Source organism: Panthera leo, chromosome C1 (assembly GCF_018350215.1).
Source record: "Panthera leo isolate Ple1 chromosome C1, P.leo_Ple1_pat1.1, whole genome shotgun sequence".
Taxonomy (NCBI): domain Eukaryota; kingdom Metazoa; phylum Chordata; class Mammalia; order Carnivora; family Felidae; genus Panthera; species Panthera leo.
The window spans coordinates 163,399-185,375 of record NC_056686.1 but is presented as its reverse complement, the minus strand read 5'-3'; the positions used below and the strand labels follow the sequence as shown (position 1 = coordinate 185,375).

Genomic DNA, 21,977 nt, shown 5'->3' with positions numbered 1-21,977 from the left:
GGAGGGCGAGGGAGCCGGGCGGCAGGGGTCCGAGTGGCCCCCAGCCTGGCCAGCCGTCTCCGCCGCTCTGCGACAGCGGATCAGTCCCGGCCCCCGCGTGTCCCAGAACCCGCAGACCTTTCCTGCCTTGCCTCCTTAATGGGGGGGAGGGGGGATGTGCTCCCCTCATGGGGAGTGGGGGGAGGGGACTCGGAGCCAGAGGAGGAGACCCCTGAAGTGTTGAGGTGGAGGATGGGTTACCGGATCCACTGTGATAACCGCATCTTCCTCTAACCCCTCCTACGAAACGGGGCTTCCCTCGCCCCCCTCCACCTCTGCCACTCGCACCAGGCAGTCTCCGCACGTCCTAAGTGATGCTGACACCCCCTTCACCTCAGAGCCTTTGCTTCTGCTACAGCTGCCCCCTGTCTGCTTGTTTCTTGCCCCCACTGGCCAAACCACCTTTCATAAGCCTCTCGCGGGGGAGCACCACCCTAATTTACCTGGGCTCTCAACCTTGAGATTCCCTCCTTCGGAATTTTGGGGCCCTCTCCTGTTCAACTCCCCTCTGCCACCTTTTCAGGAGTGGTACACCAAGGCATGGAAACTTCTGCAGCTTCCAACCCCTGATCCTAGATCCCTACGCACCAATGTGGAGAGCAGGTCAGCTCTGGCTACCGTGCTTCCTCTCCCACTCACCCAGGTCCCCTCACCTGGCCACCTGCGGGTCCTGACCCTCAGCAGCAGTTACCCTGAGAGCCCCCTCCTTCTGGAAGCATCAGCTCCCAGACACTCTTGGTCTTCCCGGCCTCACCGGCCCACCTTCTCCTTAACCTCCTGGTGTGAGGTCCTCTTCTCCCCTCACTCGACGCCCAGAGCAGTCCACCTGCTCCCTTATGTGCTGGACTTCAGTTCAGCACCCCTCCCACCTGGTACTACATGGCTTCCTGAGCTCCATTCAGGTGGCTCTCAGCTCCTCAAGCCCGGCCCCTCCACATGAAATCAGGGTGGTGTCCACCCAGGCGCCCTAGGGCCTCCATCAGTGTCCCCTGCCCAGCCCAGCCCAGGCCTATCCACTCTTCTCCCAAATCCCTCTCTTCTCTTTTTTAGAGAGAGTGCGAGAGCGAGAGCATGCGTGCGTGTGTGGGGGAAGGACAGCGGAAGAAAGAAAGAATTTCAAGCAGGCTCCGTGCTGTCAGGACAGAGCCCAATGTGGGACTCGATCCCATGACCCTGGGATCATGACCTGAGCTGAAATCAAGAGTCAGATGCTTGGGGCACCTGTGTGGCTCAGTTAGTTAAGCGTCCAACTCTTGTTTATGGCTCAGGTCATGATCTCACGGTTTGTGAGTTCGAGCCCCTCGGCGGGCGCCAGCAGGACAGTGTGGAGCCTGCTTGAGATTCTCTCTGTCTCCCTCTCTCTGCCCCTCCCCCCCCCCCCTCTCTCCCTCTCTCTCTCTCTCTCTCTCTCTCTCTCTCAAAAAAAGTTAAAAAGAGTCAGATAACCAACCAACTGAGCTACCCAGGTGCCTCACCCCTCTTCTTTTTATTAGTACTTGGGACCCAGCACTCTCTCACACATCAGGAGCCCTTCTCATGAAGTCCGAGCAACTCCGGCTCAACCCCCCCCAAGATCTGTCCTGTCCATCTTCGCCTGTTCCTACCAGCTTGGCTGTTGGCCTCACGGTCCTGCATGTGTGGCCTCCAGCTATTTGGGCTGGCCCTGCACTTTCTCTTTCCACCTCAGGCCTTTACACCCTTGCTCCAGCAACTTGCTCATCCTCAGGCCAGGGTCTGAGCACCAGGCCTCCTGGAACTTTCACGGAGCCCCAGGTTAGTCCCGCCCTCCTTTCCTCCATCTCACCTGCCAATCCCTCCCTAGCACTGGGGGTTTAGGGCTTCCCTCCCCTCCATCCCCAGTACCTGACAGGTGACCAGGTGATGGGAACACAGCATCTACTCCATACACATCTCCTGAACAAAACAGCGAAAGAATAACGGATGAAAATGTGAATGCCCAAGGGCTAATAGGTCACCCGGGTCCTGTGTGTATGGGTATTTTTCCAACGGCTGCCCTCCCTCCTGAGCCAGTGGAAAGGGCAGCTTGCCCCACCCACCCATCCTGGCTGACCCCCAGGCCCCCCTCCTTCCCTCCCCACCTACCCTGCCCCTCCACCCCGTTGCCCCTCTCCTCACAGTCCTCCTTCCCATCCTGTGCTCACAGACGCATGCACGTAGATGACATGTGCAAGTATGCACACACACGCACACACACGGGGGTTGCTGCCCGCAAGGTGTCCCATCCAAGGCTGGCCTCCATGCCCCTACCCCCACCATAACCAGCACTCTGTGAAAACCAGCCCTGATCCCCAGTGCATGGCACCCCCCTTCATCCAGAGCCTCCTAAGAGAACTTGCAGCCTGTGCTATACCATACAGTTGAATGAGAAGCCATGGGACGGAAGCCAGCCAGGCGGGTCATCACCGGGCCAGGCAGGGCTCAGGACAGTGTCTGGTGTGGACAGATGCCAGCAATTCTTTTAAAGTGTTCAGACTTTAATTCACGGTGATTGACACAGACACAGACACAGACTGGAGTTAGTAACATGACACAGTCCCAGATGTGGGGGTGTTGGGGCTGCTACCCCCACGGAGGGGAGGGTGGGGGGGGACAGGCAGGACGTGGCGTAACGTTGCAGTTTTTTCTGCTGCCTCTACACCCGCCCCTTGGCCTTGGTCAGACATTCGGCCGACCCCCGGTCATTCTTGGACAATGACAACTACCCTCACGCCAGAACCTGAGAGGGAGTTTGCTGTGTGGAGTCCTCAGCCGCCCTTGGGCCAGGACAGGAAGAACGATGGCCCTGTCACTCCACGTGTCAAATAAAATCAATGCATAAAGGTTGGTGGTCAGGCCCGAACATCCATCCTTGAGAGGGGGATGCCGGCTGCCCAAACGAGCAGGCAGTGGACATCAACCACATCACACAGCGGTCCTGCTCCCTCTCAGGACTCCTCATGGGACCTGGGGTATCAGGGAGGGGACACAGCTATGTCCAGGGTGGCCGGATGGACAGGCAGGCCAACTAAGGGCCAAGGTGCCCTGACCAGGCCTGGGCTTGGCCTCTGCTCTCCAGCACTCTGGGACTGGCGGACACGGCTGGAAGGAAGGGTACAATATACAGCCCCAACAGTAACATTGCTTCTAAGTCACAGTATTGGCACAGGAGGCCTGGGAGGGGCCGGTCTGCGCTCGAGGCTAGCCCCGGCCTACCGCACACGCCAAGGGCAGGAGCAGCTCAAGTGGGAACCGAGGAGGCCCCTGAGGGCTTGCAAGGAGGAACGGCCCCCTCAAGCCCCAGCAGCGCCTTCCTGCTCTGGGGACACAGGCCCGGCCCAGGTGGACACACAGGGGAGGCACAGCACGAGGGGCCGGGACACGGTGGCCCGAGGTGGAGAGGCACGTCCTGAGACTAGCGCTGGAGTCAAGCCCTCCACGCTGCCTGCACCACCTCCCCCTGCAAGTCCCTTGACACGGAGTTTGCCTCTGTAGCTTGTCTGTCTGGATGGGAGGGAGGCCGGTCCAGCAGTCCCTCTGGCCAACATACAGGCAAGAAAACCATATCAAAAAAGCAATGAGTTTACAAAAATAGAAAATAATGACAGCAGGGCGGCTGGTGGGCTGTGGCGTATGTTTCACGGGGCGGCACAGGCCCGAAGCCCCGGCTTGGTGACAGCATCTTCCAGCAGGTGCAGCGGGCGCTGGCCCACCACTACATCCCGGAGGCAGCCCACAAAGCCTGTGCTGTAGGCTTTGGGCAGGGCCTGGCCCATGGGCGGCTTCTCCAGGCCACCTGCAAGAAGACAGAGGGAAGGCCACCCGACTGTGACACAGGGATGGGCAATCTGGGACGCTAGCCAGCAGACAGACCCAGGGGTACTGAAAAGGACAGGTGAGCTACCTGAGGCCTGTCAGTGCCCTGGGGGGCCACATGGCCAGGAGGCTGGAGCATTTCTCCTGGCCCCATAACTGCCCAGGGCCTAAGACAAGAGGGGACAGGACTATCCCAGCCAGTGGGTCGGCTGTCCTGGATGGGTGACTCAGATGGCACTGAGTTGCCAGCCCCAAGGGATGAGGTCTTCCCTCAGATTCTGAGACCCCTGGGTACCCCTTCCCTGGCCTCCCCCAAAACACTCACCCAGCCACAGGGCTCCGTCTGTGTCTAGCTGTGTGGCACCCAGCGGGGAAGAGCCAGTCACAGGGGCCTCATTGCCCACCTGGAGGGATCCTTCCCTCTGTTCCCTGGGGGTGTGGTGGGGTGAGGCCCTCAGGTGGTTCCAGAGGGCACACCCTGCCACCCCTAGATCCTGAGCCCCCAAATCCCTCTCGCCAGAAGCCCTGCCCCGGGCCCGCTGCCGTCACCCCTGGGGGCCAGAATGGGTGGCACCGATCCCCAGGAGCGCACCCTGTGGCTAGCGCAGGGGAGCCTCCTGTGGGTTAAACTTTGCTAAAGGGACGGCCAGGCTCAGGCTGTATGGACAGGTCTCCAAACAGCGTCTGGGTAGAGCAGGGACTCTCTTTTCAGATCAGGGGTTCCCTGGCCATAACTGCCTCTCCCGTGTGTTCCGGTCCCTCCCCCCATCACTGGCAGTGACCTCGGGTGAGTTAGCCCTGCCCCCACCTCAAGCCTGTGCCCTGGCTACAAGCGACTGGGCGCGCCCTGGCCGGGCAAGTCCAGGCAGCGCCCGCCACTATTCCTGGCGCGCCCCGGGCTTCTCACTGACCTGTGTGCCCTGACCCGCAACCAGCGGTTGGTGTTGACCGGCACGGTGGAACGCAGCACCACGGGCTGGGAGCCCAAGTCGTAGGTCAGCTGCAGGCGCCCATCCACGATGGCCAGAGCGACGTAGTCAGCCCGCTCTGTGGCCTTCCCGCTCCACAGCACCAGCCCCTGTGTGGCCTCTGTGCGTAGGCTCAGCTCAAAGTGGTTGCTGCGCACTGCCTTCTCACTGCGGGGCAGAAGGCTGGTCAGCGCCTCCGGGAGGGCATCCTGGGATGGGACGGGGGAGGCGGGAGGGCAAGGGCCATGACAGCAGCTGTGATGAGACCGGGGAGACCGGACGGGCAGGCAGGCGGGCAACCACACGGAACAGACAGGCCGAGAGACGGATGGTAGGGGATGTGGCCGGACAGGCAGACACACAAACAGAGGAGCAAGGTGGACAGACAGCGGGGGTTGGGATGTCACTGCTCACCTGGGGAGGGCCCCGGAATCCGGAGCTTCAGGACTTAGAAGCCAGAAGAGAGGGGAAGCAGGTGAGCAAGGGACAGACAGGTTGTAGCGCAGGGTCGGCGGGGGGGGGGGGGGGGGGGGGGGGGGGGGGGTTGTGTGGGGCGACCTGGAAGCCCCGCCCCACGTCCCCTTCCCAGCAATGGAGAGTGAGAGAGCCCGCACGCGCGGAAGATACACGGGACCCCAGGGAATCGGCTCTCCCACCACAGAGCCGGGGCAGTGACATGTGGGTACACGTGGGGCTGGCGGGCATGACCCAGGCCAAAGATCGACGGGTGAGGCATGGGGTGGCGTGGAATGAAGACCGAGGGCTCACCCGCCTGGGAGAGGCCTTTGTCCAAACACACATGACATACACACGCCGCACACGGACCCGTGTGCATCCACATACTCAGACACACAGGTATTCTGATGCGCACACACACGTGCACACTCTGCTGGGGCCCTCTGTCAAGGGCAGTGGCTGCTGGGGTGGACGTGGTGACTGGGCTTCAGCACAGGTCCCGGGAATGGGGATCTTCCCACTGCCAAGCTAGGGAACTAACCCTTCCATGGCACGAACGGCAGCCCAACCCCACTCTCCTCCACCAGGGTGGAAAGTTTCGCGCTTGCCCTCAGTGGGGGTGGGGCAAGGGGCATGCTGCCAATGGATGAGGAACTGAGAATGGGTGAGAGTGAAGGCGGGGATGGGGGCCAAGGTGCTACTTACGCTGGGATCTCATTGGTCAGCTCGCTTGGAAACAAAGAGACAGAGGTGGTGAGAAAGGAGGGTGGAGGAAGGTGGTGGGTGGCCGAGTCGACGGGGGGGAGGTGGAGGCGCCGCTGGGCCTTCCCCTCTTGGCCACAAAGCTGAGGGTGACTGTGGAGGGTCTGGGCATCTTACCCAGCACAGCACGCACAGATAGGACCTGACACACAACAGAGGGCAGAGGAGGTGCCCAGCTCCCGGGCGGCACGTTACCTCTCGGTCACGGCATTGAGATATTCAACGTAGGTTTGTCCGTCGAAGGCTAGGGCATCCAGATCCCCTGCCGACTTCTCAATCAGCCCTGAGAGATAGTCGGGGTGAGGGTCACCTCGGGCGGGGCTCCACCCCACCCAGCCTCAGCTAAGCGCCAAGCAGCGCTCACCCTTCTCGCAGTGAAGCCCCGAGAAGCCCCCGGGACACAGGCACTCATAGGAGGCCTCCCGAGGGAGGCAGGAGGCCCCATTGAGGCAGGGGTGGCCCGAGGCCTGGGTACAAGGGTGGTGTGTGAAAGACGAGACGTCCACTGCCCGCAGCACGTGCTCCTGGGTCAGCAGCTGGTGGCCTTTCAGGGAGACCTAGGGAGATAAGAGGCGGAGAACCTCCGTCCTGCCGGGTGTCCTCCCTACCATGGCAGCCCCTGCCCCGGGACAGAGGCAACTCTGGGATGGGTGGGCCCTTCCTCACGACGCCACCACCCCTGCCCCTGCCCCACGCACCAGCTGGATGACGCCGTCAAAGCCGGAGGACACTGCAGCTGCCCGGGCCAGCTTGCTGAAATCAGGAGCCCCTCCGACATAGAGCGGCTCCTTCAGGTTGAGGACTGTGTGTGGCACCTGAGGGGAGGTGCTGGGTGAGGGAGCTCACTGGGCAGAGACAGGGACGCTAAGCCCCAGATCAGCAGCCCCGCTGGCCCGCAGTGATCCACCCCCCCCTCGCCCGCCAGCCCACCTAGGAGGCAGTTAATCACACAAACACGGCCGATGTGGGGACTTAGTGGGGGTAGGGGCTACTCTAGAAGGTGAATGAGCGGGATGAGAGCAGAGACCAGTACCTTGCGGGACTTCTGGCGTCCGAAGAGCAGGGTGGGGGTTGCAGAGCAAGGGCCAGAGAGCAGTGAGGGCAGAAAGAAGACAGACAGACAGAGGCACAGGACAGACGGGGGAGAAAACAGTTCAGTGAGAGCCAGCTGTGGGGTGGGGGCTGCCATGCCTCCCAGGAGGAGGAGGAAGAAGGAGGCAGGGGTGTTGGTGGTGGGAGGTCCATGGCCCCGGGGACACTCACCGGGGACTCCCCCAGCACTCGGGGCCCGTCACTGACACGCATGGCGCCCTTGCGGCCACTGCGCTCCAGTGAGACCCTGGTCCAGGTGTCCAGGGCCACTGGCTCCTTGCTCCTGGTGAGGAGGGGGTACCGTGAGCGGGCTCTGGGCCCTGCCAGCCTGCCCACTCAGGAGCCTGAGTGACACTGCCGAGTGTCCCCAGTCTCACCCCCACGCCCACCCAAGAGGATGCACCTGATGACCGCTGCCCCCTTGCCCAGGTCATAGCGGAACTCCAGGAATCGATCATGCAACGCCAGTGACACAAAGTCCCCCTTGCCATCCGTCTTCTGCCCATTGTAGAGGAGCAAGCCACTGGGGCCACGGGCCAGGAACACCACGTCCAGCGCCATCTTCTCCCTGGGGTCACGCAGGGTCAGGTGGGGGCGTCTCAATGGCTGGACGGGGTTGGCGGGACGCTTCCCCCTCGTCCACCCCTTCCGTCCCTACTGACCCTAGATCTCGCGCAAACGTATGCAGGCCTTCCAGCTCCAGGTAGGAGAAGCCGCTGAAGTCAGCCAGGAAGGGCCGGGGATAATCCTGCTTGGAGACTGTGCAAGACAAGAGAGCAGTCACACAGGGGGCTGGGCCCTGACCCCCGGGGTTCCCTGGAACCCCACTGATCTATGCGCCCCAGGCCTAACTCAAGCCCTAGCGCTAGCCTGACCTCCGATCCTAACCCCAAACCGAACCCACACCCTAATGCTCAATCCAAAACCCCTCCTCCTCACCCTCCTCCCAGCCCTGACAGCCCAGTGCTCCCACCTGTCTGACAGAGGGCGCCCCCTCGTCCCTGGGGGCATTCGCACTGGGCCTCGCCCCCAGGCAGCACACGGCAAGGGGCTGCCCCGTGGCAAGGGTTCGGCTCACAGGGGTTCTCGCCATCACTACAGGTTGCACCTGGAAGGAGACAGGAAGGGGTCCCAGGAGACTTGAACCCTTGCCCACAGACACACAGCTGTGCCCCCTGCCCCAGCACCCGGCCCAGGCTCCACCCTCACCACAGCGGCCGGGTGGGCACTGACAAGGGAACACACCAGCCTGCAGTCCCTGGCACAGGGCCCTACGGAGGCAGGGGTGGTCCCTGCACTCACCCACACCAGAGCTTCGGGTTACTGTCCCCTGCCAGCTGCTGAGTTCCAACCGCTGATTGTTGATGTCCAGCAGGCGGATACAGCCCTTGAGGCCAACGCTGACGGAGGTCCTTTCGAGCACCCTGCCGCCAGGATGAGGGTCAGGCGTCAGAGGCCAGAGACCAAAGGCATCCTCCCTCACAGCCCCCTGTGACACTGCCCCCCGCCCCCCAGTCAGCCAGGATCCCCAGCCCCAGCCCCTTTGATGTTCACAAGATGGCTAGTCCCACAAAGAGGACAGAACCAAGAAGTGGGTTGAGGGTCAAGGCTCAAGGAAGAAGGTCAGGGCCAGCCTAGCCCCTCCTTAGTGGTAACACAGTAGCCAGCAGGACCATCCCTGGTCGTCAGGGATGCCACCCCAGGGGTGACAGAATCAGGATCAGGATCAAATCAGGGTCATTGCCATCATCCACGCTCACCCTTCCACCCACGAGAGTCAAGGGTCAGGACCAAGGTCAGGGCTCCAGGATCAGGGGCACCCCACCCTCCTTGATGCTCACACGGAAGCCTGGTCCGCTGGGACGCCGCCCACAAAGAGGTCTGTGTCCAGGTTGAGACCATCCGTACCACTGGGGCTGTGGCCCACAACAGGGGTCTCACCATCCACTGAGAGGGTACCCCGGCGCCAGTGCCGAGACAGCTCCAAGCGATGCCAGCGGCCAGGCTCTACAGGCACTGAGCTGGTCAGTACCGCGGGCCCCGAACCTGTGTCGAACCTGGGGGATGGGAGCAGGCGGTCAGCACAGCGAAAAGGAGTCAGGTCCACTGCTCAACCTCAGCCTCCCGCCCTAACCCTGAGCCGCCTCACCTCCAGTCCTGACCACCCCCGCCCCAGTATGCCCTGGCCCTGATCCCACCCCGGCCTAGGCAGCCCTGCGTGCTCACCTGAGCTGCACGCGGCCCCCCAGCAACGTCAGTGACAGGAAGTCCTTGCCCCGGGCGTTGCCATTGTAGAGCAGCAGCCCCTGTGGCTCCCACGTCCGGAACTCGAGCGCCAGGCGCAGTGTGTGGTAGGCACGGAGGGTGGGGAAGGCCAGGAAGGAGTGGCCTCCGAAGGCTGGCAGTGAGGGCTGCAGTGCTGCAGGGGGACGGGGAGGGACCGGCTGCAGGGTGCAGGAGACCCTGGCCCCACCCTGCGTGTTCCTCCAACTGGAGATCCCCAGCCCTGTCCCCGGCTCAGGGGTGCCTAGCCCCCAACTCCTGACGGTGGCTTGGTGCAGCCCCGACCCTTGCCCCTTGCCTCTCTCCAGTGTGAATGACCCTTACCCTTCTCGCAGGTGTCTCCCCTCCTGCCCACTGGGCAGCTACAGGTGAAGCCTCCACCTGAGTCTTGGTCCTGGCAGGTCCCTCCGTGGAGGCAGGGCTGGGAGTCACAGGGCCTTGGTGGCTGCTGGGTGCCTGGGGGCAAGGGCCGGCGTCCAGGCACATGACGGGGGGCAGTGGTGGGGAGCTGGCGTGTCGTGGGCAGGGCTGTGGTCCTGCCAACAGGCCGGCTTGTGTGACTGGGGTAGAGGGCCCGCTGGGTCACAGCAGAAGGCAGGTGGGCCACGGTGGTGGCCCTGGCCGTGGCGGCGGCAGGTGTGGCTCCCGTGGTGGCTCCCGTGAAGAACGCAGGAAACCAGTCTGAGGGTTACGGAGACTGTCAGGATACCCAGAAGGCAGAGCACAGGGAGGGCCAGCAGGGACAAGGGTCCTCGGGGTCGCAGGGGATGACAGGACAGGCAAGCCACAGCACTTGGCCAGACTGGGCACTCACCAAAGTCCATGAAGCGCACGTGCTCCTGCAGTGGCCGCCTGACCCCCAGGGACCGGCGCCTAGAGGCCTGTATCTGCCGGAGCAGGGCCTGGCCCACGTCGGGCGCCCGAAAGGTCGTGGCTGAGAAGGAGGGGACACTGAGCACGGTGGAGCCCCACACAGCGCCCCTATTGTCTCCTGGGAGGGCCCAGGGTAGGGAACTCACCAGGATCAAAGTGCACGTCCACAATGGCTCGGACTGAGCTGCCAGGCCCCAGGTCCCGCAGGCGGACACTTCGGAAGTCCTTCTTAACGTCTGAGTTCCGGAAGAGGTCATCCAGCTGTGGGTGCGGAGCGGGTGAAGGCTCCGGGGAGCTGCCCAGGCCGGGTTGTCAGGCCCTCTCGCTGCAGCCCGTCTCTGGGTCTGTCCCGGGAGGGAAGTGCAGCCCTGCTCTGTGGGCCCCATACGTACTGTGCTCTCGATACTCCTAGCGGTCTCCCCAAAAAGCTCTGACTTGGGGTCAGCCATCTCCGGTGTATAGAACAGCTCTTGCCCCTCGACTCCCTCAAGCTCCAGCACACCCTGGAACGCCTTGGTGGCTGTGGAGGAGGGGGCAGTGAGGCCCTGCCTGGCCTCTGAGCTGGCCACGGGCACAGGCCCCAGCAGCAAGCCACACGGGGTGCAGGGCAGGTGGTGGTTAGTCAGATGATCATGAGGTTAGTGGGGACCCGGGGCAGGGCTGGCATCAGTTACCAGGCAGACTTCTTGGAGCAGTGCCCGAGGCCGGCTTGCAATAGGAAAGAAGTTAGCCACAGGGTCCTAGGCACCCACACGTGCGTGAGGGCCGAGGCCACACGTGTGCATGCCTACACCGAATCCCCGAGACCACGCACGTGTGTGTGCCAAGACCAGAAGACTATAAACCCTGAGGGCCCACCTGCTGGACAGGCCTCCTGTCTGCGGTGGGGGGAGACAGCATTCCTGGCTGTGTCCAGGCCACCATTCACGTTCCACCCCAGCCCCCGGCTACCCACTCACCAGGACAGTTGGAACCTTCTGTGTCCAGCGAGGGCGTCTTGCCATCCGAGCAGCAGCCCAAAGGTGAGTTGTAGCAAGAAGCCCTCTCTAGGGGTGGCCCAGGGGTCACAGCGCTGCCACCTTCAGGGGGCTCGAGTCCTGGGAAAGGACAGTCTAAGCCTAGCCCCAGGGGTGGCCCTCCTGGGCGCTGTCCCCCACATCCCTGGGCCCATGCTCACCCCCTGAGCCCGTCCCACTGGCTTCCAGGTCACCACTCAGTTCCTCATCGCCGCTCCCATCAGCACTGCCAGATTCGCCAAAGGCAGATGGGGCGAGATTGGGGGCTGTGGCAGGGGCCGTGGGGGGCATGGTCAGCACGGGCCTCGTGGTTGTCCTGGGGATGCGGGCAGTGGTCCGAGGTCCCGGTGAGGGTCGAGGAGTGGGCCGGCTGTGAGGGGTACTGCCGGGAGTCAGGGGGAGGGCGCTGGGTGGGGGCGGCAGCGCCCTGCTCACGTTGAGCCCCAAGGTGGCCACGGGTGCAGGAGATGTTGGGCGGGCACCAGAAGCAATAGCCTCTGCAAGAAAAAGAGAGTCTGAGTGGAGGGCTGGGTCGGGTGGTCAGCCCAGTGTCGGGCCTTCGCGGTCAGTTCTGGGGCGGTGGGTTGGGCCTCACCCTGGCATGGGCCAAGGCTCTGGACAGAGATGTCCAAGCCCTGGCGGCAGGCGATGGTCCTCAGTTGGCACTCGTTGCCGTAGGTGACTCCGTCCGACCCACAGACCTGGGGCACAGGGCAAGGATGCTGGCGGAAGGCCCCTCGCCTCTCCTACCGCCCTCCACATGCCCCACCCCTCACCTTGGTGGCACTGGCCTCTGGACAGGTGGGTGTTGGGCACACGCAGTGTGCGGAGCCAGCTTCCTCCACGCAGGATGCCCCAAACTCGCAGCGCATCTCAGCACAGGTCTCGGGCGCCAAGGAGTCTGGGGCAGACACGGGGGGCCCTGCTGGCTGAGGAGGCCTGGCCCCTATGACGGCCCCACCCCCAGCAAAGGGAGCCAAGGTCGGTGCCAGGCACGGCCCTCACCTGTCTCACAGCCAGCAGGGCCCAGGGTGTGGCCGTCCGGACACTGCCCGCACTTGGGTCCGGCCACCCCAGGCTTACACGAGCACAGCCCTGCCATCTGCTCACAGTCGTCCCGCACAGCACCCCGGGGGTCACAGCTGCAGGCTGGGGGGCAGGGGGAAGAACCTGAGGTCCACGCCTGGTTTCCCCACTGGCTCCAGAGCCCAGCCCAGCTCCTGCCTGGTGCGGATCAGGCCAGGGTCTGAGCAGGTGAGACGAGGAACACAGTGACAAGGTGGACAGGTGGGAGTGCCCACCTGGGAACTGACCGTCGCCCCTGTCACTCACGAGTGCAGCCGCTCCGGCCGTCGGTGACAATGCCACGGAAGTTCCAGAAGCCGGGCTCACAGCGATCACACTTGAGGCCCCCGACCCCTGGGCGGCAGGAGCACTGGCCTGTGGCTGGGTCACAGGTGCCACTGTAGGAGCCATGTGGGTTGCAGTGGCAGGAGCCTGCAAGGCCAGGGCAGGATAAGGTCACTGCGGCTACATGGCTCCACCCGGCTGGGGGTCGGTGTTGGGGTCAAATACTCACTGGGGCAGCCAGCCAGGCCCACACCGCGGGCAGCAGTGATGTTGTCCTGGCAGCAGCCGTAGGGGGTCTGGGTGCAGTGCGGGGGAACTGCAGGTGGCAGCGGGGCCAGGGTGGGGCCTGCAGGAAGGGGGCAGAGGGTTCAGATGTCACGCATTGCCTGATGCCCACTCTGGGCCTGGCCACTCCGCCTCAACCTCCCCTGATGGCAACTCCCACCAGGACCTGGGTACCTGGGGCTCGGACCACACCACTTATAAAACACGTCCGGACGCATGGGACCAAGAGCATGCAGAACACCCAAGGTCACGTATGTACACACACAACCGGAACCAAACACGCTTAGGGTAGCACGTTTTCACAGACTGGCACACACACACACAAACGCACGCACGTGTGCACCTTTGCCAACGTTCCTCCAAAACCGCGCGCATTCAAACACCCCGCAGACGTGCGTGTGCACACGCGTGCAGAAGTCCACGCGCATACGCCCGCGAGCACTCGTGCACACGTAGAAGTACCTAAACGTGACGTATCCACCGGATCACCGTCAGTCTTCCCCCAAAACAAAGTGTCCAGAGCGTGGGCCTCCCTAACACGCGGCCTCCCTGCACCAAAGCCCAGTCTGGCGCACGGTGGGTGCTCAGCGCACCTGCTGACTGATGGGCACCCTACGGCCACGTGTGCAACTACACAAACACGAATGCTCGCCACCGCCGCACATTTAAAACGCTTACGTGTGCGCACGCCCCACACGGCACGCGCGCGGCGCTCACGGGGACGTGCCTACCCACATGCCTCACACGTGTGTGCACACACGCCAAGGCACATTCACACACAGGGCACAGGCCACACACGCCCAGACGGAGCCCGTGTGCCCACTCACCACGGCAGGTTCCCTGAGCCGCGACGTCCAGTCCCCGCTGCAGCTCACACCGGGCCTTCTTCAGCTCGCACTCGGTGCCGTAGGTGACCCCGTCGGAGCCACACACCTGGAGGGCGGGGTCAGCGTGGGTGGCCACAGCCGCTTCCCCGCGGCCCGCCCGGAGCCGGGGGAGCTTGGGGGCGGGGGCGGGCGGGGGTTGCTCACCGGGCTCCGCGGGGCGCTCTGGCAGCTGAAGTCACAGACGCAGGGCCCGTCTTCCGAGTCCTCGTCCCAGACGCCGCCATGCTGCCGGCACAGCCCCCGCTCACACTCGCCGTCCTCTCCAGAGCCAGAGCCTCCGGAGCCGCACTCGGCTGCGGGGAGGGGGCCGGGTCACCCGTGGGGTCCTGTCTGAGGCGGGTGCACGGCAGCCCCTGCCGGTCATCCCCGAGCCTACCCTGCTCACAGGGCCCCGCCCGGGCCTCCTCGATCCGTGTCTGCTGCTGGCAGGCAGCCTCCCGGAGCTCACAGGCGCTGCGGTAGGTGACACCGTCGCTGCCACACACGGGGCCGGGCGGGGGGCGCTCACACCGGGGACACACACACCGTCCAGCCGAGCACACCGCGCCAAAGGCACACACCGTGTCTCCGCAGGTCTCTGTGGAGGGCGAAGCCAGGCGGCGGTCAGGGGACGCCAGCCGAGCGGGGGAGACCCAGGACCACAGCCTGCCGGCCCCCACGGCCCCACTCACGGCAGCGTCCAGCCGAGACCACACGCAGGCTGATCTGATGTGTGCAGGCGTGGACGTGCAGCTCACACTCGCTGGCATACGTGTGCCCGTCAGAGCCGCACACAGGCTGGGCCAGGGCCACGCACTCGGAGGGGCACACGCAGCGCCCGGTCTCGGCCTCACACAGAGCTCCGAAGCGGCACTGCCCACAGCGGTCTAGGGAAGGGGCTCCGTCACCACGGCGACCAGGACCCACGACCCACTGGCAAGACCCACTCGCCCGCCACTGACCACAGGGTCCTCTGCGAGCCACCCGGATCTCCCGTCCAAGGGTGCAGGCCGTGGCTTCCAGCTCACACGTGCTGCCGTACGTGACGCCATCACTGCCACACACAGGATCATAGATGCCCGAACACGCCTGCTGGCACACACACTCGGCTTCCCCGTTCTTCACAGCACACGCTGCCCCAAACGGGCACTGCACCCCAAGGCACGGGGACAGGGGCTGGTCTGGGGAGGACACAGGCACCCAGTGAGCTCCACCTGCTCCCCCGGGCTTATGCACAAAGCCCCCAGCTCCACGCAGCAGACCCTCTCCCAGGGTGGGGACAGCGGAGGGGAGGCGGACCGGGAGAAGGGCCGAAATGCTCAGGACACAGCAGAGAAAGGGACAGACACAAGACAGACGTGGACAGGGACACAGACCCAAACAGCCTCGGCCCCCTGCGTGAGTGGAGGGAGGGGCCGCCCCCAAGACGCAGGAACTTCCTGACTGCCCCCCCTGCCGTGGGTTGAGGGAAGGCCAGGCTTATGCAGCCATCCGGGTCACTGACCCCTGGCCACCAACAGCCCTGGGACACCCACACAGGTAGGGGGGCTCTCTCCCCATGGCGGGGGAGGAGTCTGCAGCCCACAGTCACACCCAGGGCCACAAGGGGGAGGAGGTGTCTGTCCACTTGCTCTGAGGACCACAAGGCCAGGCAGCAGCGAGCCACCCCCCCTCCCTGCTGTGCCGGGGGCAGACCTCGGGCTGTGGGCTCCTGGCGGCAGGCGCGGTACCTCATCCTGCCAGGTCAGGCTGGAAGACACAAGAGGCGGAGCCAAGAGGGAAGGAAGGACAGAGGAGAGAAGACAGACGCAGAGAGAGAGAGAGAGAGAGAGAGAGAGAGAGAGCGGAAAGACGGACAGACCGACTGACAGGACACGGGCTGGGGGTTGGCAGAGCCACAGCAGTATATGCTGTCTCCACCCTCCACGGCCCGCCCCCACGCAGCCCGAGCCTGACTGAGACTTTGCCCGCACAGGGCCCAGGGGACTGGAGGGCGGAACGGCCCCACGCAGGCACCAGGGAGCCGGGCACCCGGCTCTGCCCACTCCCCGCTGGGTACTCCCGGCACCCTCCGAACAGAAGCCACCGCCCCAGAGCCTATCGACAGACAGCAGCCCGGCCGGGCCTCCCCCGTCACCGGCTCTCGCCCAGGACCCCAGCGGGAGTGTGACTCAGGATGCGGATGGTGTGTGATGACAGCCGGCAGGGACCCATGCAGGACCAGCCCGCTTGCAGCGTGGGCCCCACCCACTGGTGCTCACCACACGGGCCCTGGTGCTTGGCGGGGATGGCGCGCTGCTGTTGACACTCAGCCTGCTGGCGCCAGCAGTCACTGTCGTAGGTGTGCCCGTCGTGGGCGCACACAGGTCTGTAGGCCCCGTCGCAGATGACGCGGTCACAGGAGCAGCGGGGGCGACCCCGGCGGATCAGGCACACGGCGTTGAACCTGCACACATCTGGGCACTGGTCTGGGAGGGCAGAGCAAGGAGATCAGACCGGCCGGAGTGCCGCCTTGGGACTCGTACAGGAGGTGGTGAGTGGGCACCAGGGAGGAGCGCAGGAGAGTGTGGGGACCGGCAGGGATGTAGGTCACACAGAGCGGCAAGGCCGGGCCCGCCCGCGGCCACCCACCTTGAGGCTGGCACTGGCCGGAGCGCACTTTCTGGAGGAGGAGGCCACGGGCAGCTCCCGTGCGGCCCATCGTACAGTCGTTGTCGTAGGTGACCCCGTCGTCCCCGCACACGGGTGCCTGCCGAGGAGGGCAGCTCTCTGGCCGCAGCAGCATCTCAGGGCGCCGCGTGCGTGGGTTCACACGGCAGATACGACTTAGGTCACTGCGGGCGCTCTGGCAAGGGTCTAGAGGGCAGGAGGGCGGAGGTCAGGGTGCTGTGCCGTGCACGCGCACGCAGAAGTCACGCTACGCGCACAGGGGCAGGGCTCACCACAAGGGCCGTCGAACTTCCTGAAGATGTTCTCTTGGCGCGCGCACGCGTGGCGCAGGAGCTGGCACTCGCTGGGGTAGTCGGCCCCGTCGCTGCCACACACGGGGCCGTCAGGGGGCCCCCGGCAGGTGGCCGGGCACAGGCACGTGGCCGTCTGCCCGTCTGCTGAGCGCACACAGGTGCTGCCGAAGCTGCACGTCACATTGGAGCAGGGGTCCCGGGAGCCTGTGGGGGTGGGGGGTGGGGTCACAAAGCCGTCCCCTCTGCCCTTGGGGCAGCGCCCAGAGCCCGCACTCACCGCAGGGCCCGCGGCTGAGGAGGCGGATGCGTCGCTGCTGGCTGCACTGCGCCCGCTGGAGCTCACACTCGTTGCTGTACGTGGAGGCGTCGGAGCCACACACAGGCGCCACCACAGCCGGACAGGCACTCTTCTTGCACACACAGGAGGCTCTGCCGGAACCTTCCGCGCTGGGCTCACACACGGCGCCAAAGCCACACAACATTCCTCGGCATGCTGGGCGTAGGACGGGAGAAGGGAAGGTCAGGGCCCAGCCTCTGCCGGCCCCCCGGGCCCCGGTGCACACTTCCAACGTCCACGCATCTGCAGAGACCTCACGATGCACTCGGTGTGTTCGTTCGTTAGCCCCACGGACACGTCCACACACGTCCACGCTGGCACGCGCGGAGACGTACCTATGTGTGTCCATCGCGGCCATGCACACACGCACCCGTGCGCGCTGACAGGACCTGTTCCCTCTCCCTCTCCAGCCCCACCCACCACAGTCCCCCCCCCCCCCCCCCCCCGCCACCAGCCCCAGGGCCTTTCCTCATGGTAGAACCTTCTCTGCCCCCTCCCCCAAACCCCACAGCTGTGCAGGGGGGCATCCCCCAGATCTCACACCAGCACCAGGGAATCGAGTCCACCTGTTCCTGACCCACCGCCGTGGGGACCCTACACACAGAGCCACACACCTACAACCCCCAGGACAACATCACAGGGAACTGGCTCCGGGTTTGCTCAGGAACCCACCCTGCCTGCCTCCACATCAGAATCAAAGCCCCTCATCTGACCCGTGACCCGCCCCCCAGAGCCCCGGTCCCGGCCCCTTCCTGGGGGCGGCTGCTCCAGGGTCCCAAAGTGGCCCGACCCCTGCCACCTCTGGCCTGAGTCACCTGGTTTTAAGGCAGGTGTGGGGGAAGCATCCGGGGTCAGGCCACACATTCCACCTTCGGGCTCTGGGTCCCTCCTTGGCCCCGGCCCCAGGCCTTCCCCTCAGGTTTCCTTTCTCCCCACATCTTTTCCACGTAAGCTCTGCCTCTCCGGCTTTTCTCGGCCCACCCTGCGAACCTTCCACACCCCTCTCGGTCCCTCAGCTATGGCGTTCTCAATAGGGCCTTCTCCAGGGTTCCTGGCCCTCCCACCCTCCCGGCCTCCCCCGCTGAAAGCTGACGGGGTCTCTCTCTGAGGTCCCTCGGGTGCTCACACACCTCCCTCTCCCCCGTCTGTCCTCTGCGGCCTCCATCTCAGTAAATGTCCTCCCCCTCCTCCCCAGTCCTGCTGCCCACCCCCCCCATACTCTCCACCGTGACCTCCTCTGGGAGGCTGAGCACAGGGGCTCTGCAGATCTGTTACCCTCCTCTTTAAACACTTCAGTGCCTAACCCTGTAGTTAAAAACTGTTGTGTGCCCAGCACACACCCTGTGGCTGAACCTCTACTCTCTACAGCAGCCCCAGGAAGTATTGCTCCTGACCCCACCGGTGAGGGACCACAGTCCCTTGGACCGGAGGAATGAAGGCTCTCGGACATTTAAACCCAGAGCCGTCAGAGACAGGTCCTCCTGAGAAGACCCAGGTAGGCTGACTGCTTGGGACCCCCACCAGGACCCCCACCAGGACTGCACGCCCACACGAGTGCAGGCCCGATATAGGCTGCAGCCGTTTAGACCTGATGAATGTTTAATCGCTTGTAATTATCATTAATAAGTTATGGCGCAGAGGGTGGGGTGGCTCCCCCCATCACCTCCCAGCAGGCTCAGGAAGTGGGGCAGGAGGGGGAAGCACCTCCATTCCGGGGGGGGGGGGGGGGGGGCAGGGCCCCAAAGGGAGCTGCAGCCAGCCGTTGCCACGGCAACAGCCCACCCCAGGCTCCTCCGGGCCTGACTGGGCATCCCTACCCCCACCCCACACAGGCCGAGTGGACCGAGGCCTGAGGCAAGGGTGGGGCCAGTAGGGACACCCCAGCTTGGAGTCCCTGCAGCCACCGGTACTCCCCTCCCACTGACACTCCTGTCTTCCTCCTCCCCACCTCACCTGAGCCCCTGCTCCTGCAGAGCCCAGAGCCAGGCTGCCTCCAACTCTGCACTCACCCGCCCGCCCGGCGACTGTGGGCGAGTTATCACCTTGCCATGCTTCAGTATCTCCTTCTGTGAGTGGGGACAGTGGGACCTGCCTCCCAGGGTTACCGTGGGGCCAATATCTGCAGCGGCTTGGAGGGCGCCCAGCACGTAGCTCTATGCGGACCGTAACAAGAACTGTCGTTACGTCAGCACCCCGCTCTGTCCCGCCTCAAACCAAACTCAAATCCTGTCTACCCGCAAGCCCTCTTTACTCTCTGTCTCCCTCCAACTCCATCTACTCTCCCCTAGCACCTTCCTCTCATCTTCCTTGCCCGAGGCCCCCGGGACCCCCCGGGCAGAATCCACAGGCACTTGCTGATATCCAGTGGCCCCGTTTTGTTTGGCTTCAACTGGACCTACCGACCGAGGTCTCTTCCAGAGTACTGGACCCCGTGGCAAAGACTTGGTCGTCACCTCATTACACCTCTGGTTCCTGGGCTGCCTGCCGCGTGCCTGTGCCCTTGGTTTGAGACCTCTCTCCATCTGATCACCCTCGGTCCAGCCAGACCGCTCCAAGGCTCCCACCCCTTGGACAAAGACATCTACGCCTGGATGACCAGCACGTTCCTTGCCCACCAAGACCTGCACCCTCCCTCCACAGCCCAGGGTTCTGCTTTGTCCCCCCAAGATAGCTACTAGTGGGCGATGGCGGTGTTGACAATGGCAGCTAACCTGTGACAAGCAAGGCTGGGGCACTGGGTCAGGCGGAGGGAGGATGATGGACTGCAAGGTGAGGGGGCTGGGGGCAGAGACCAGAGCCGTCTCGGGGACAGGGTCCTTGGAACTAGCTGTCGGACTGACGGTGGCTGAGGGCAGAGGAGAGGCCAGGGTGCCTCTGGGGGCCATCAAGCTCAGGCTCCCGCACTGACTCCCAAGTCACACAGGCGGGTCCAGCCCCAGCGCTCCCACCTGCCACCACTTTGTGGAGCCCACGCCGCTGTCAGAGTGGCGGTTCGCCCGGGGCCATCTCCTGGCTGCAAAGTGGGGGTAGATCTCGCGGCTCCCAGCACAGTTACAGCCCTTGGTGATGTGACGTGGGCAGAGCAGAAGCCTGAGTTCACGGCGCTCACCCTGTCCAGGCTGAAATGGTTTCCCTCCCCAGACCCGTGCTCAGGCCGTCAGGCTAGGCGAGGGCTGCTCCCGCGCGTAGCCCTGATACAGCTCCACAGCTGCCCGTCCCCATGTCTGCTCTCCACACCCCCCCCCGGGTCTAGGGAATCACAGAGGCTCAAGACAAGTTTCTTGATTGGACGTAAAACACGCACAAGCACACACACGTGCACACGTGTTTGCTGGCAAGCTCATCACAACAGCCGTGCCCTGCGTGTGGCAGGCACCACTCGAGCCACGCCCATATTAGCCCTTAATCACCCCATAAACTGCCCCTCATAAATGCAGGCAGGGCACCCATATACCCACGAGCCACGTGTCCTGCCGCATTCGCCCCAGGCTAGACTCCTACAGGAGCCTTTCCTCGGCCACTCAGCTTCCCTGCGCAGTCTTGCTCCCTGCACGCCCAAGGGCTCCCTCACGCGTGCCATGCTGGAGGCGGCAGTGGCTTTTTATAACCACCGGTTGGAGTGAGTATATTCAACTCCTCCCCTGGTCTCGGGTGGGGGATGGACTGGATACCCCAAGCCCTGCCCATGGCCACAAGTACACAGTGTGTGTGCCTCGGAGGGATGATGACGGCCGTGGCACGTAGCCGTCCCCAAGGGTGCAGTAGGACCAGAGGGTGGGTGTGGGGGCCCACGTGTGCAGCTGCAGGGAAGACCGGGGTGTGCGTAAAGCAGAGACGCAGCTCTTACGCTTTAGGAGAGGAGACTGGGGACACCGGCAGAGGGGAAGGTGCCTCCCGACCCACGCCCCGCCTTTAAATCCAGACAGCTCCAGGACCCTCTCCCACAGCCCATCCCATATAAGGATACCCTCCTACGTGTGACTTCTGTGGACGGGGCCAGGCACCTGCCCAGCAGGGCGCCCGGTACTGACAGCAAACCTGGTAGCTCTCCATGTCCCCACCCAAGGAGAGGACCCCAAGCCGCCCTTTCTGGTGGCATCAACAGCTTCCTCCCCTCCCCTTCCCATATTAGCTAAATCACAGTGGCCTACAGACTAGCAGACCTCTCAGGGAGGCCAGCCCATAAAGTGGGTCAGGAAGGCCAAGCCCAGGCTGTTCAGTCTCAGGGACAGGCCCTCCAATCCCTCCTCAGTCACCGGTCCTTCACACCCACCCCCTGCTCTGCACATGTCGTCTGACCCATCTTACAACCTGCAGGCCCCAGGACTTATTCCCAATTTTTCGGCCAAGAAGTGCAAGGCCCACAGAAGTTGGAGACATGCTTGTGTGCGATGGCCCTTGGCCAGGACAGGGCCGGGCCCAAGGACTCCAGACCCGACACGCCCTCTGCCCGTCCACCACTGTGATATCCCAGGAAGGACCCAGGCTCCCTCATCCAGCCTCATCTGTTCCAGATACACCTGATATGTCTGGTGTGCACACCCTAAGAATGGCTCCTGATCCCCAAGAGTGCCACTGTCCCTCCAGACACAGTCTCCCAAGTGCAGCCGGTCCCATCGGAGGCCCCCCACTCACTCACCGTCCGGAGGCACTGGAGGTGCTGGTGTGAAATGGGTCCCAGGTTTGTCTGGAAAAAAACAAATGTCTGAGTTAGGCCTCACTGAGTAGGCTTTGCCATAGCTGTCCCTTTGCCCAGTCTGGAGGGGCCGCCCCTGCACACCCACACCTGCCCTCTATGCCCGTGCCCACCCCCACCCCTGGCCCCATTCTGAGCCCTGAGGGTTGGCCAAAGCCTGTGGGCAGACAAAGGCAGA

At 64.1% G+C, this 21,977-nt stretch overlaps 1 protein-coding gene across 6 annotated transcripts in view; it reads right to left on the bottom strand.

Moving 5' to 3' along the window:
- Positions 1-2,585: 2,585 nt before the first annotated feature.
- AGRN (agrin) overlaps positions 2,586-21,977 on the bottom strand; it is a 34,439-nt gene continuing 15,047 nt past the window's right edge. For 2 of the 6 annotated variants that reach the window (XM_042951177.1, XM_042951181.1), the window contains 35 exons: positions 21,743-21,790; positions 17,044-17,259; positions 16,746-16,970; positions 16,435-16,659; positions 16,065-16,271; positions 14,766-14,984; positions 14,496-14,690; positions 14,201-14,401; positions 13,969-14,117; positions 13,765-13,870; positions 12,882-12,998; positions 12,635-12,799; positions 12,308-12,451; positions 12,079-12,203; positions 11,898-12,003; positions 11,464-11,817; positions 11,246-11,383; positions 10,679-10,806; positions 10,433-10,547; positions 10,228-10,347; positions 9,738-10,094; positions 9,357-9,549; positions 8,972-9,187; positions 8,433-8,554; positions 8,104-8,238; positions 7,793-7,889; positions 7,534-7,698; positions 7,302-7,413; positions 7,072-7,083; positions 6,737-6,853; positions 6,403-6,595; positions 6,234-6,321; positions 4,764-4,988; positions 4,178-4,281; positions 2,586-3,832 (listed from right to left, as the gene is read on the bottom strand). In XM_042951177.1, coding sequence (XP_042807111.1) covers positions 3,675-3,832; positions 4,178-4,281; positions 4,764-4,988; positions 6,234-6,321; positions 6,403-6,595; positions 6,737-6,853; positions 7,072-7,083; positions 7,302-7,413; positions 7,534-7,698; positions 7,793-7,889; positions 8,104-8,238; positions 8,433-8,554; positions 8,972-9,187; positions 9,357-9,549; positions 9,738-10,094; positions 10,228-10,347; positions 10,433-10,547; positions 10,679-10,806; positions 11,246-11,383; positions 11,464-11,817; positions 11,898-12,003; positions 12,079-12,203; positions 12,308-12,451; positions 12,635-12,799; positions 12,882-12,998; positions 13,765-13,870; positions 13,969-14,117; positions 14,201-14,401; positions 14,496-14,690; positions 14,766-14,984; positions 16,065-16,271; positions 16,435-16,659; positions 16,746-16,970; positions 17,044-17,259; positions 21,743-21,790 — 5,597 coding nt within the window. In that variant the 3' untranslated portion in view covers positions 2,586-3,674. The remainder of the gene's footprint in view (positions 3,833-4,177; positions 4,282-4,763; positions 4,989-6,233; positions 6,322-6,402; positions 6,596-6,736; positions 6,854-7,071; positions 7,084-7,301; positions 7,414-7,533; positions 7,699-7,792; positions 7,890-8,103; positions 8,239-8,432; positions 8,555-8,971; positions 9,188-9,356; positions 9,550-9,737; positions 10,095-10,227; positions 10,348-10,432; positions 10,548-10,678; positions 10,807-11,245; positions 11,384-11,463; positions 11,818-11,897; positions 12,004-12,078; positions 12,204-12,307; positions 12,452-12,634; positions 12,800-12,881; positions 12,999-13,764; positions 13,871-13,968; positions 14,118-14,200; positions 14,402-14,495; positions 14,691-14,765; positions 14,985-16,064; positions 16,272-16,434; positions 16,660-16,745; positions 16,971-17,043; positions 17,260-21,742; positions 21,791-21,977) is intronic. The other 4 variants (XM_042951179.1, XM_042951182.1, XM_042951178.1 and 1 more) reach the window with 3 other exon arrangements.